General features: G+C 37.9%; 2 protein-coding genes across 7 annotated transcripts in view; both read right to left on the bottom strand.

The window, feature by feature from the left end:
• Window positions 1–14,826, bottom strand: part of col27a1b (collagen, type XXVII, alpha 1b) — a 147,777-nt gene that overhangs the window by 9,253 nt on the left and 123,698 nt on the right. The gene's annotated exons all lie outside the window — the stretch shown is intronic.
• LOC137033571 (uncharacterized) lies at window positions 8–13,594 on the bottom strand. Its single transcript, XM_067405540.1, has 11 exons — window positions 13,471–13,594; window positions 10,105–10,267; window positions 8,271–8,463; window positions 8,103–8,171; window positions 7,809–7,907; window positions 6,346–6,450; window positions 5,796–6,194; window positions 5,659–5,691; window positions 1,923–3,870; window positions 1,652–1,783; window positions 8–1,466 (listed from the first exon to the last, which is right to left on the bottom strand). The coding sequence occupies exons 1-11, from the start codon at window positions 13,577–13,579 to the stop codon at window positions 1,246–1,248; spliced, it is 3,471 nt and encodes a 1,156-aa protein (XP_067261641.1). The 5' UTR covers window positions 13,580–13,594; the 3' UTR covers window positions 8–1,245.

Raw genomic sequence — 14,826 nt, 5'->3', positions numbered from 1 at the left:
TTCACAACCTTTACATTCGCTCCTCCCTCTTTTCACAATCTTTACATTCGCTCCTCCCTCTTTTCACAACCTTTACATTCGCTCCTCCCTCTTTTCACAATCTTTACATTCACTCCTCCCTCTTTTCATCCCTTTACATTCGCTCCTCCCTCTTTTCACAATCTTTACATTCGCTCCTCCCTCTTTTCATCCCCTTTACGTTCGCCCCTCCCTCTTTCACAACCTTTACATTCGCTCCTCCCTCTTTTCACAACCTTTACATTCACTCCTCCCTCTTTTCACAACCTTTACATTCGCTCCTCCCTCTTTTCATCCCCTTTACATTCGCTCCTCCCTCTTTTCACAATCTTTACATTCGGTCCTCCCTCTTTTCATCCCCTTTACATTCGCTCCTCCCTCTTTTCACAACCTTTACATTCGCTCCTCCCTCTTCATCCCCTTTACATTCGCTCCTCCCTCTTTTCATTCCCTTTACATTCGCTCCTCCCTCTTTTCATTCCCTTTACATTCGCTCCTCCCTCTTTTCATTCCCTTTACATTCGCTCCTCCCTCTTTTCATCCCCTTTACATTCGCTCCTCCCTCTTTCCCACAACCTTTACATTCGCTCCTCCCTCTTTTCACAACCTTTACATTCGCTCCTCCCTCTTTTCACAACCTTTACATTCGCTCCTCCCCCTTATCCCCTTTACCTCATCCTTTATATTTATGACATATAGAAAGTTTAGTGACATTCCATCGAACTTCATTGTAACTGAACAATGAAAACAGAACATTGAAAATGAACTATTCTGTCTTCATTAGTGTTCTTATACTCCTTCTTACTTTCTTGATATTCTGATTCATTCCATCCTCAAAACAATTTCTACACCTTTATCCTAATTTCTTTTAATTTTCCTCCATTTATTACAAAAAGAGAATGATGTGCAAAGTGTTAAGATGGCATGTAAAATATATTTATAAGAGCTAATATGGGATTATTTTACTTGGGATAAATGGTACAGATTATTTTTGATTAGTTTATGTAACATCGCAGTACAGTCTTTTGCTAACAACGTTAATGTACAGCACCTTCAATGAGCTGGTCGCTAGTTGAGCCACTCTCTTCAGACAAATAAGTCAAATAATACTTTTAACACTTTCCACATCATATTATATTTTTACAGTATTTTTATATATTATATATTTATTTTTTTACAGTAAAGAAGTTATAAAAGGCACTGAAGTGTTTTTGTGTTTGTGCCTCCTCACAAACCACCCTTTCTTTTAAGAGTCGTGATCCTGTTCCGCACATAATTTTTCACACCAGTCCATGTTCGCTGCTTCAAAGCTTCTGGCTCTGCGTGAATGCATCTTTCACAGTCTTGCTTACCAGGAACTTTGCATGTCTTGATGAACTTCATCATGTGTCTCTCTACTGCTTTTACCTCATTGTCCTCCCATTTCTTTTTTGGAGCGTTTGAAGAACCTATGGAATAATTAAAAATGTAATTCTCATAACAACTAAATCAGTGAGTATGACCAAATCATACATATGTCCTAATGTGTAGATTTTTCTGAATTTTGAAAAGCCCTTGGATGGATATTGCTGCTTGGAGCTAATTTATGGTTATTTGATGATTATTGTGCGTGTAGTTTAGAGATTTTTCTTACCTTGATCCTCTTGTGAAACAGATTGATCAGATTGAACAGGTGGATCAGTCTCTGCTGGTGCGGTTGTCTGAGATACGTCACTGTAATCCTCCTCATCACTTGACATGGAATCACCTTGAGCCTCAAGTTGCTCTAAACAGTTGATAAAAAAAAAATAAAAAAAATCAACAGTTTATTGATTATACTTAGCATCTGTAACATATGATAATGTACAGTTTTTTGCAAATATATACAGCACAGACACACACAGACCGTCCAAGTATACTCATACCATTTGGGTCAATTTCAATGTCGTCAAGTTTCTTTCCTTTGAAGTCAGACAGTGTTCCTTTCTCCATGGCCATTAGGACTTTACTCATTTTTGCCAGCTGCAGTGTCCCCTCTGGTAACCGGTAATACTGTCTGTGGATTCTAATATCGTGACCAAGGAAATCAGCCAGCTGGTCTGCTTCATTCTCATCAAGGTTCAGAACTTTCGACATGGTTGCTATGTGTTTCCTGAGCCTGGTTGATGACAGCGCTTCGGGATTCTTTATGCCACATTCACAAGCAGCTTTATTGATGCACTCTCCTCCTCTGTAGGCAGACATCGCTCCACATCTGGCAAACATAAAGGGATTCTCTGCTGGAACGCCACAAACCTCACGTGTTTCAACGAGCAGCTCCATGGCAGTAACCATCGAAGGCTTGAGGAGCACAGGAACCTTTCTCCCCCGTTTACCACGGATCTCAACTCTGGTGAAGTGCAGGCACAGCTTCCTCTCAAACTCAGACAGACAGATGGCGATGTCTTTGTGTAGCTCAGAAGAATCCCTGCTTTTAAAAGCTGACAAAAGCATCCGGGACACCTCACCTTCTCTTCTTCTGTTGAACAGGATGACCTGGGACAGCGTGACTTTGGCTAGAGCAGCATAGCTGTCAGCAGAAGGGCAAGTTCTGAGCTTACTTAGGAGCTCATTGTGTTTCTTGTCAAGATGTGCATGTAGGACTTTGACGTCCTGAGTGAAAGGAATGATCTGTGGTGTGTTCCACTTGGCTTCTTTCAAAGTAGTTATAGCACCAGCAGAAATGTACTCATTCCACCTTGCCTGGTGTATTTTCCTGAAGTCTCGAGCACACTCAGCACGGTCATGATCTCCATACATCATGGCGTTGCTCTCAACAATGCTACAGATCTTGTTTAAAGAATGCCCAAGTTTGAGAGCTAAAGAAGGAATACGGTAGAAGTTTTTCTCTTCATCGTAGCCAGATACAACTTTAACAGCTGCTATGACATGTTTGAAGTTTGCTGGTATGATGAAGTCTACCATTGTTCTCAGTGGTGTAAACTTCCTTGCTTCAAGAAGAAGTCTGCCAACTTCTCTCATCTTCTGCCTGATGTAGTCATGTCTGGTCACATCAGACCCCATCCTGTTGAACATGTGCTGCCCCAGCTGCATGATGCATATGTCGGAATGGACTACGCGTGAAACGTCATCATAGTTCATAAAGGATAGTACTTTCTTGAAACCTGTGCTTACTTCTAAGCCAACTGGTGTGTTCAGAGCACACAGAGATCGAACTCTTTTCCTGCCCTGGGCTTCATCATCTTTAGGTTTCAGAGGACAGGTTTTGATATGTTTCCAAAGGCTACTCTTGTTGTAAAGCCCTTGGCAGTAAATGCAGTGAATAAATTCTTTGGCTCTTTTTCCTTTTTTTGGACGGTAACAGGCAATCATCTCCCCATGTCCTTGTCTCACAACATCTGTGTTGTGGGCAAAGTTGCCCCTTTTTCTAAGGTGGTTTAACTGGACTTGTCGTTCCTTTGAATTTTTTGGATATGCTACTGCCTTTACAACCTCCACTTCGTTGCGATGGACAAATTCAAGATGTCTTGCCATTTTTGAATATGGCTTAGAGCAATAAAGGCAATACTGCTTCTTCTTGTATGTCTTGCATTCCTGCTTTGGTGATGGCATGGACTGAATAAAAGTCTTATCACCAGACAAGGTGTTTGTCTCTTTAGTTTGGCATTTCATCTTTTTTGGTGATGGTGCCGTCACAAATTGATTAGATGAACTACCAGCCTCTTTGAGTGATTTTGGATGCATCAAAGCACTTTTACCCATGTCATGTCCAGAAGAACTACCATCCGATTCATCAGAGTTGATTTTTGGTATGTAGTCAACATCACTGTAGTCTGTGATATCGCTGTAGTCACTGATGGCACTTCCTGAATACTGAATGAGAAAAAAATGAACACTTACTCAAATAATTCCAAATGTTGTTTTTTTCCAACTACTTTTTTAGTGATCACATGAGTATACCACTGCCAGAATCTAACAGAAGAGATCGTATGTGAGCATAGTGGGCATGGCAGCAGTTCCCGTAAAATTACATTTCCTGGATTGTAGGCAAGTAAAGTCATAACTATGAAAATGATTTGAGTATACACTGCGTTCCAAATTATTATGCAAGAGACAAATCAGTAAGATTTCTGTACAATAAACATTCAGATTTTAGTTTTTCTAAGAAAATGTTTGTTTGTTTATTTATCCATGTCTTTTTAGATAACTGGTATCAACCTCAGACAAAATAATTTGCCAGGTCTATGGAAACCCTACTTAGAGGTTGTTCCACATTATTAAGCAAGTCACAGTTCTCATGCAATATGGAGAGGAAGAAAGATCTTCCTGAAGATGAAAAGCATGAAATGGTGCAATGTTGTGCAAAAGGCATGAAAACAACTAATATTGTGTGAAATTGAATGGAGATTATCAAATTATCATAAGATTTGTGAGTGATTTAGAGCACAGCAGGACTCAGTCAGATAAAGGCTTGTTGAGGAAAGTTCCTGTCAAAAAAATTAACTGTATTAAAAGGGCAGCTATATAAAAAAGCCAGTGTTGAGCAGCAAACAGGTATTTGAAGCTGCTGGTGTCTCTGGAGTCTCAAGAAGCTCTCCATGCAGGCTGGCAGTTGTGCGTAAAGATGCATTTCAGCCACTCCAAACCAAACCTCACAAAGAGAAACATTTACAGTGGGTTTAGAAATACATGAAGACTCATTTTTAAATAGTTTTATTCACTGACTAATGCCGTACTACAATGGATGGTCTAAATGGATGGATTTCTGGATGGTTGGTGAATGGCCACCACGTTCCAGCAAGACTGCGATGTCAGCAAGGAGCTGGTGGCTGATTGTTTGGGCTGGAATACTAGAAAGTGAGATGGAGGGTATTAAAATGACTTTTGCAAGATATGTGGAGTTCATAATAATTCATTTTCAGCTATGGTATAAAAAGGAGGATAGTGCACAGTACAATGCACTATTTGTACAATGCACTATCCCATGCTGCAAAAAAACATCACAGCAATAAATCTGTTTGAAAATGTATTTCTTCACCAACTGTTAATGTTTCTCTTTGTGAGGTTTGGTTTGGAGTGGCTGAAATGCATCTTTACGCACAACTGCCAGCCTGCATGGAGAGCTTCTCAAGACTCCAGAGACACCAGAAGCTTCAAATACCTGTTTGCTGCTCAACACTGGCTTTTTTATAGCTGCCCTTTTAATACAGTTAATTTTTTTGACAGGAACTTTCATTAATAAGCCTTTATCTGACCGAGTTCTGCTGTGCTCTAAATCACTCACAAATCTTATGATAATTTGATAATCTCCATTCAGTTTCACACAATATTAGTTGTTTTCATGCCTTTTGCACAACATTGCACCATTTCATGCTTTTCATCTTCAGAAAGATCGTTCTTCCTCCTCATATTGCATGAGAACTCTGACTTGCTTAATAATGTGGAACAACCTCTAAGTAGGGTTTCCATAGACCTGGCAAATTATTTTGTCTGAGATTGATACCAGTTATCTAAAAAGACATGGATAAATAAACAAACAAACAAACATTTTCTTAGAAAAACTAAAATCTGAATGTTTATTGTACAGAAATCTTACTGTTTTGTCTCTTGCATAATAATTTGGAACGCAGTGTATAAAGAGTTACATGGCAAGTCACATACCTGTCTTTTTCTTGATAGCCTTAAAGAGGGTACCTGGAAGAGGAGAAATACAAACAAATAAAAATAATATTTAATTTAGTCCTACCAGTCCAATACACCCAGACCATCCCAATAATTGAGCAAATGAAGATACCCACCTCTCTTAATGAGAGTGTCTTAGACATCTGTGATGAGAGAACCACAGGTGTGGATACAGCACAGGGTGAAGATAAGGGTGGAGCAGGAGAAGATGGAGGCTGTGCTGGGCTGGATGAGGATGATGAGGGCTGCGCAGGCGAGGATGAGGATGACGAGGGCTGAGAAGGCGAGGATGAGGACGACGAGGGCTGCGCAGGAGAGGAGGAGGTCGACGAGAGCTGCGCAGGCGAGGATGAGGACAACGAGGGCTGCGCAGGCGAGGATGAGGACGACGAGGGCTGCGCAGGTGACGTTGGTGGTGCAGGAGGTGGTGACGTTGATGAGGTCATTACAGAGGTGGACACAGCACAGGGTGGTGATGAAGAGGATGCATCAGTTGTGGACACAACTAAGGATGACTGTAACAGTTTGAAAATATAATCTGAATAAAAACATAAGGTCTACAAGCAAAAGAAACTATTAATTAATATTAAAATAATTAGCCTGTTAATGGACTGAGGTGTTGATCACAGAGTATTGTTATGATGTTGACATATTACTCAATCTTACTTTAGCAATCTTATTGCGTTCCTTTTCAGTTTCTGCTCTGTTAAAACGTTCATAGCAATCTTCATGATGTTTTCTTAATTTTGCCAGTCTTGATTGAAACCGCTTCTGTGGATATATAAAGAAGTATTTAGCATAAAGGGTTAGTTCACCCAAAAATGAAAATAATGTCATTAATTACTCACCCTCATATTGTTCCACACCCGTAAGACCTTTGTTAATCTTCAGAATACAAATTAATATATTTTTGATTAAATCCGATGGCTCAGTGAGGCCTGCATTCAATGCAATAACATTTCCTCTTTCAAGATCCATTAATGTACTAAAAACATATTTAAATCAGTTCATGTGAGTACAGTGGTTCAATATTAATATTATAAAGTGACAAGAATACTTTTTGTGCACCAAACAAAAAAAATAACGACTTTGACAATATAGTGATGGGCTGATTTCAAAACACTGCTTCAGAGCTTCACAAATCGAATCAGTGACTCGGATCTCCTATCAAACGGCTAAAATGCTGAAATCACGTGACTTTGGATTCATAAAGCTCCAAAGCAGTGTTTTGAAATCGGCCCATCACTATATTGTCGAAAAGTCGTTATTTAGTTTTTTTGGTCCACAAAAATATTCTCGTCACTTTATAATATTAATATTGAATCACTGTACTCACATGAACTGATTTAAATGTGTTTTTAGTACATTAATGGATCTTGAGAGAGGAAATGTCATTGTTTTGAATGGAGGCCTCACTGAGCCATCAGATTTAATTAAAATTATCTTAATTTGTGTTCTGAAAATTAAAGGTGTGGAATGACATGAGGGTGAGTAATTAATGACATTATTTGAACTAACCCTTTAAACAAACATAAAATGTACATTAACAATATTGAAAATAAAATTGTGACAATAACTAGGTAACTAGCAGAGGTGGGTAGTAAGGTAGTAAGACTACATTTACATTCCATAACTTTTGGTGCTTGAGCGGTTAATAAACATAACTGCATGTGTCTAAAGAACATTGTAGCTGGAGCTACTTCTCTCTGTTTATGTCTATGAAGAGTCACACAGATACTGTGCTTCTCCGCAGTGGTTCCTTCCAGACCAGGAAGGAACCTCTTTAACTTTTTACATTTCTTTTCACAGAAATTACATTTCTAATGACAAAATATTATTTTGTACCATTTGGAGCGTTTACACAAAGTGTGCTGGATGAAGTGGACACGCACCTACAATCAACTAAAAACAAACCTTCTAATGCATCCTACGGTCTGCCAGCGATAAAGATCTTTTCTAGTTGAACACCTGTGCACCAGCTGTTAGTAGTTGCCTGTGTTGAATAGGGTGTTCAGTATTTTGGGGGCGGAGCAATGAAGGGAGGGGTGTGGTTGTTTGGGTGTCGATTTCAAATATCAACAGTTTTTCCCAGAAATCATCTAATAGTTGCTGCATTATGAGACAGTTACCGTTTTTCTTGATGTTCTTGCTTTGCCTGACTGCTTATGTGGACCACTGCTGTTCACCTCGTCCAATCCAGGTGAAGAAACAGGAGCAGCACAATGGGGCTAGATGCCAGAAAAGGAACCAGTGAATATAAAAATCAGAAATGTTTGTATAGAACAGAAAAACCAGTAATTAATCTAGCTGTCCTACAGTAACTTTATCTATCACTCCTTTCCTTCTGTTAACACCCAGACACACTACTCACAAAAGAGACAATAATATAGAATAATGATACAGATGTTTTAAAGTGGACTTACCGATCTCTGCGGACCCAAACTGATGGATGGCTTTTTATCAGAGGATTCAGTTGATGCTTGATTCAAAGGCTTGAGAAATATGAGACCACAATCACATGGTAACTAATCAGATAGTAAAAGATTATCCTGAATTACTGATCAATCTTTCTATCATTTTTTTGATAGTACCTTGACTCGCCATGGCCAGTCTGAGTCTCCGTAATTGTAGGTGATTTCTTCTCCTGGTAGAATGTCTCGCACAGCAAAGAGACACAGGTGAGGTTTACTGCTCACTTCAAGGGTTCTCATTTTGCAAGTAGGATTTCTGTGTTCATCATTTACAAGTCTTCCCAAGGAACCATCTTCTTTAGATGCATCCATGCTATAAAGACATAAAATTATTACTCAATACTTGTAATCTTATATATGCTAGACAAGTAGAGTTATTTTTAAGTGGTTCTGAACTCAAGCCCTGGAAACCCACCGCTCTGCATAAGTTGTATGTCTCGTTTTTAATCTACCTGATTCAGACCATCAGCTGATCATCAGGACACAGCTCTATGAACTCAACCGAGTGTGTCAGGTTAAGGAGACAAACAGAATCTGCAGAGAGGAGGGTCTGAGAACCACGGATCTATCGGATAGTGTATGGCAACATCCTCTCAGCAGACAAATGCATCTAACATTCACCATTTTGTTCTCTTTTGGGAATACGGTTAAAAACGAATATTGATGACTCAAAGAAACTGCACTCAGCAGCCTTCAAGTCAGTTCATGGTTAATTTTAAGTATTAAGGGTGTGTTCACACTTGGCATGTTTGTTTAGATTAAAATGAACCCTGGTGCCATTGCTCTTTTATGGCACTTTCTCACTGTGCGGTACGACTCAACTCGCTCGGTTTGTTCTTCCACTGCAGTTAGTACCGCTTCAAAGTGATTGGGATTATAGTCTGATCATTACAGTTGTGCTGCCACCTCGTCTACTGACCACGATAGAGGCGTTTCTTTTTTCAAGTTGCATGTGATGGTCATTTAAAGCAAGTCGATTAAAAAACACAAGGCAGCAAACCCGCTAGAATTAAATCTAGCTGGTGTGGTAAATCCAATCTAGTGTCTCTGCGGATGCTGTTATACTCTCTGACAAATCAGTGATCTTCAGTGCTTACACGTCACATTTCAGTATCAGTATGGCACGTTTGGAACCTCAACCGAAGTGGTGCTATTTAAAGGGATAGTTCACCCAAAAATAGAAATGTTTATCTGCTTACCCCCAGCGCATCCATGATGTAGGTGACTGTTTCTTCAGTAGAACACAAATTACGATTTTTAACTTAAACCGTTGCTGTCTGTCAGCTGTATAATGGAAGTCAATGGAAAGTCCATGTATAAAAGTCCATAAAAATTAAGGGGCCGTGCCGAGCCGTACCATGTAGTGGAAAAGCAGCATTCATTAGAACGTGTGAACACTGCTATCTGAACCCTGGTGCACACTAAACAAGTGGACAGAGACTACTGAAAAGATGGGTCTTGGTCCACTTCCAAACAAACTCTGGAGCAGTTCGACTGAAATATGAACGCAACACGGACCAAAGAGATCTAAACGAAACAAAAACAGGAAGATGAGACCCTAAAAAGGACAGAATGCTCATGCATACCTGTTTTTTCTCTTCATAGTCGTGATGTTGCCCATAACAGTTCAGTACAGGTGTCAGAACCGGAGGGATTCCTGCCGCTGTTTTGACTTTTACACATTTTATAAACTCTTCACAAGTTCTCAGCTGGTCAAAATACCACCATATGTAGGCTACGCACACAGCATGTGCGGCAAGTTCTGTCATAAAAGCCCACCAATCAGGTTGTGAACATATCATTATGCCTTTAGGTTCGACGATAGAAATGCTAAGTGGACCCAGACCAAACGAACAAAGCAAACCAAACTACAAACATGAACACACCCTAAGTATCTTTCAGTTCCAGATGTTTTAGCATCTCTACTACATCAATCCAACAGGTCTGTACTCACCACCAATTTCTGCCACGCCACTGAAAATCAAACAGGAACGCGTTCTCGGCCTCAGTGTAGTGTTCAGTTCGGTCAAGACTTTCCTCTGAACTCAGAAGTTCACCTCTGTATTCAAGAACGAAATCACCCCTGAAAAAAGCTCTAGTGGTGAAAACTCCACGCCCTGAAGAGGAGAAATGCATTAGATTCAGCAGTTTATTAAGTCAACTATCATTTTGATCATTACTTAAAGTTCTCTGCCATATGATGTACATTATATGTAAAAGGGAAATTGCTGAATGAAAATAGTCAACAGCCAGGCAAATTTCTAAGTATGCTGTGCTTTTTATACATTACATTATACTTTAAAGTCTTAAAATTATACAGTTAAAATTTTTATACTCTTTCATACATAAACAATATTATCTTGGCTTTATATAGTTTAGAATAGAGTGCTGCAGCGATGACGTATTTTTGTAGTTCACACACCCCTGGTTCCCTCAACTAAAACCCTATATGTTGTTTTAACTGGCTTTTGTATTGCTGCAGAAACTAAGCTTAAGTTTGCCTATTAAATACACCACAGTTGCAAAACTTCATCGTCCTCATGATTAAGCTTCAACAACTCGTCTAGTACGTGTCTGTGTTGCAATATTTTTAAAAGAAAATTCTGTGTTTAACATGCATCGCTTCTGGATAGTTTGTCTTTGTGGTGTATGGATGTTTATGGATGGTTTTTGGCTTTAGATAAAGAGTTTTTTTGTTGTTGTTGATAAATGTGCCTCCAGGAACTGTAAAACTTTAAAAATCCATCTCCCTGTTTAATAAGTATAATGTTTTGCATTCTTATAATGTATGTTTGAATGGTTGTGTACAGTGTACATCCCTAAATCTACCTCTAAACACAACGAGGCTGTGAAAGTGACTAGTGAGTAGATGACTTTATCTGTTCAGGTGATGATTTTTAATGTCCCAGACAACCTCTGTCTCCCATTTAGACACTTGTTAGCAACTACCTTTAAAGTAAAAGCTTCTTTTTTTTTTTTAAATCACAAGAGGGTATTACTGATGTATATTTTGTGTCTTAGAAAAAAAAAAAGTGAAAAAGCAGCCCTTACTTCAGGAATTTAACCAAAACCCAATAATAATAAAAAAAAATTAAAAAAACATTGATCATGTACATGATCATGCACAACGATATACTGATAGCTCCAAAAAAAAGAATCACCTTATTGAAGGTCTTACGGGTATGGAACGGCATGAGGGTGAGTAATAAATGACATTATTTGAACTAACCCTATTATAAAAATGATCCATTGTCCTGGTTTACACACAAACCAATAACCACCTAAATGTTCAGTTTACCCAAAAATAAATTTCTGTCATTAATTACTCACCCTCATGTCGTTTCACACCCGTAAGACCTTCATTCATCTTCAGAACACAAATTAAGATATTTTTGATAAAATTCAATGGCTCAGTGAGGCCTGCATTGAGAGCAAAATCATTTCCTTTTTCAGTGTTCAGAAAGCTACTAAAGACATATTTAAAACAGATCATGTGACTACAGCAGTTCAATACTTTTTGTGTGCCCAAAATCACCCATCACTAGATATTATTGAATAAAGTGGTTATTTTGTTTTTCTGTGCACAAAAAAATATTCTCATCACTTCATAACATTAAGGTTGAACCACTGTAGTCACATGACTGTTTTAAATATGTCTTTAGTTGCTTTAGAGGTCTCACCGAGCCATCAGATTTTATCAAAAATATCTTAATTTGTGTTCTGAAGATGAATGAAGGTCTTACAGGTGTGGAACAACATGAGGGTGAGTAATTAATGACAGAAACTTCAATTTTGAGTGAACTAACCCTTTAAACTACAAGACTTTATTTGTAAAGCAGGTTATTCTGCATTAATGACATCAAGACCTAACCATTCGTGTATATCAGCACTTCTCAAAGCGCGGAGGGGATTCAATCCGGACCCGCCTCCATTTCGTATTTCAACAGCAGTAATTGTGTGTAAGGGATTAAAAGTCTGGATTTCCTACTTTGATAAACGCATGTCAAAATCATTTGTTTAGTGTTTTATGTCTTTTTGGAGATGGTCCGAAATTAAAGCGAAGGCGAGATATTTAAAGTTTTCCTCCGTGATTCAGTTGCCATGACATCCAGTGAGCATTTAGGCTACTTTTGATGTAATTGGGCGCGAGTTGCGTGACGCGACACTTCACGCGCAGTAAGCGTTTGAATGGGTGTGGAGCAGTGGTTCTCAACCTGCGGCCCGTCACAAATGTAAATGCGGCCCGCGATATGCCGACCACAATAATAATAATAATTTTAAAAAGTAGCATACAATTTATTTTTGTTTTAAAATTTAAATTAAAGCGAATTAAAAAAATATAAATGAGCTATAATGCTTTATTTGTCATATAAAATAATTTTGGTGAGCATTTATTATTTTCAGACATCAGCCAATGTAGAATAATGACGCAATCACTCAGTTAACGAAACAAACACAAGTGTGCGCTTAGGAAGAGTTCAAACAGTAGCCATTAATTTTGTAAATTTAAGCCTCAAAATGGTCAAATTTGTTATTAAAGGAGAAAAACAAAATGTGGAAGATAAAATGAAGGAACACAAGCAAACAAGAAGAGTCGCAGCATCAGCAGTAAAGGTAAGAAGAATGGAAGAATCAGTTTGCTGTTAATGAGCGAGATGGGCAGCCTTCCTGTTTGCTCTGTAGTAAAGTACTTGACAAGCAAAACCTACAATTTCAAAAGACTGAACTGTGAATTCGATGTGTTTGATTGATGTATTTTAAATCAGTAAAAATAACCGCATCAGCGCACCCGCGGCTGGAATGAGCCCAACTCGGCCGCGCGCTAGCGGATCCGATGCTGCGCCAAGGATTGCGACATGACAGAAAGCTTGATATCGTCAGAGATTGTAATTAGCCTACAGTGCACTCATTGTTGTTTGTAAAAAGAGCTGAGTAATATTTGCTTATTAAGGCGTTTATGTGATTGTTTGGTGACTATTGCGATAATGTTGAAGAGAGTCATAAAGTCATACAGAATTAAATAGCAACTTAAAGTGATGTATATAGCCTACAGTTTGTGTGTTCATTGAGCATTACTGATTATTATTGTAAAGCTAATGTCAGTAAGTTAGTTTTTATTTGTTATTTATTGTGTGCAACATCTAAGTATAATAATAGTATTATCTGCTAATACCATAACATTAAATCTGATTGGTTTGCATTGGTGACGTCATATGTAAATTATATGCGGACCGTGAGACTTGCACTTGGACCATTGTGCGGCCCACTGGGAAAAAAGTTTGAGAACCACTGGTGTATATGGTTAGTCATAAATACTTGCCTTTATATTTGCTGATGAACTGCTCTTGAAGCCCAGGCTTATCAGTTCTATGGGTCATGTGATCCTCTGCATCCTGCAGAGGTGTTTTACGCCTTTTGCTTTTCAGCATTATTTCTGGAAAAAAGAAATAAAAAGAAATATAAGGTGAATGGATTAAATAAGCATTTTGAAAAATCTTTTTGATCTTACTGGAATTGTTCACCCAAAAATGTACATAATTATTGTACTAATCCTCATGTTGTTCCAAACCTGTGTTGTGTTTTTCTGTGGAACACTAAAGTTTATCTTTAAATGTAATACAGAGCTCTATGCAGTGACAGCACATGTGACCAGTCTAAAACAGGCATTTAGATAAAAAAAAAACAGCAATATCATTGATGCCAAAAACCATTGTGACCAGATGATTGATATCAATCCATATTCATGTTAATTTAAAAGCTACAGATTTTCAGTCAGTAACCTGATAGATTCATATGGACTATTTTGTCTGCTTTGGAGCTTGACACACAGAATAAAAAATACTATAAAGTGTCTATGTACTGTCATTGTGCAAAAAAGCTCTGTGAAGATAAATAAAAAAACATGGATACTTTTGTGTTCCACTAAAAAAAAAAAAGTGTAAATAATGTATTACATAAAATTAAAAATGACATCAAATAATAAAAAATGAAAATTAATTATTTCAAATTACAATACATACTGTTGATATTTTACAAAAATTGAGAAAAACAGGCTACCACTGATTAAATTGTAGAATCTAAAGAGATATTATATGAAATATAACAAAATTCTATTTGCTCATTACAAATAAGCAATAAACTGTTTTTTTCCTTATTGCAAAAAAAAAAAAAAATCAAATGAGAATCAAACTCAAATACAATCGAGAAATAAAACATTAACAGAAAATAATTTAACCACTAAAGTAAACATACATCTTACTAACTTTCATATTTCACAGTGTATTTTAGTTATCATGCATTTTCGGGACAACACTTGATCTCACCTCTCCAGCGTCCATTGATGGGGGTTGTCGTCTTTTTCGCGTCAAGCAATGCCATGTGACTGCATTTCCCGGGAAAACACATCCACAGCTGACGTGCGTGCATGACGTAGTTACGTATTTGGATTTCACGTTGAAATTGTGACTACATTTATTTGACATAATAAATATTTTGGCAAACACCTAGATCTTTGTTTGTTTTATTCACAGTACTGGTTCTTCAAACTTAAATAAAAAATAAATAAAATAAAAACGGAGGCGTACGTCTTTCTAATGGACAGAGCACATGATCACTTTTAAACGATCTCTTTGGAACACATATCTTAATTTTTACTAATTCTATTTAATCAAATGTT

This window comes from Chanodichthys erythropterus, chromosome 13 (genome assembly GCF_024489055.1).
Source record: "Chanodichthys erythropterus isolate Z2021 chromosome 13, ASM2448905v1, whole genome shotgun sequence".
Taxonomy (NCBI): Eukaryota; Metazoa; Chordata; class Actinopteri; order Cypriniformes; family Xenocyprididae; genus Chanodichthys; species Chanodichthys erythropterus.
This window is presented reverse-complemented; position numbering and strand designations above follow the sequence as displayed.

Coding starts and splice junctions, on each gene's coding strand:
- LOC137033571 (XM_067405540.1), bottom strand. CDS start 13,579: ATGCTGAAAAGCAAAAGGCGTAAAACACCTCTGCAGGATGCAGAGGAT. Junction 7,908..8,102: donor GTTTGGGTCCGCAGAGATCG/GTAAGTCCACTT, acceptor TCTGGCATCTAG/CCCCATTGTGCTGCTCCTGT. Junction 1,784..1,922: donor CATTGAAATTGACCCAAATG/GTATGAGTATAC, acceptor TCAACTGTTTAG/AGCAACTTGAGGCTCAAGGT.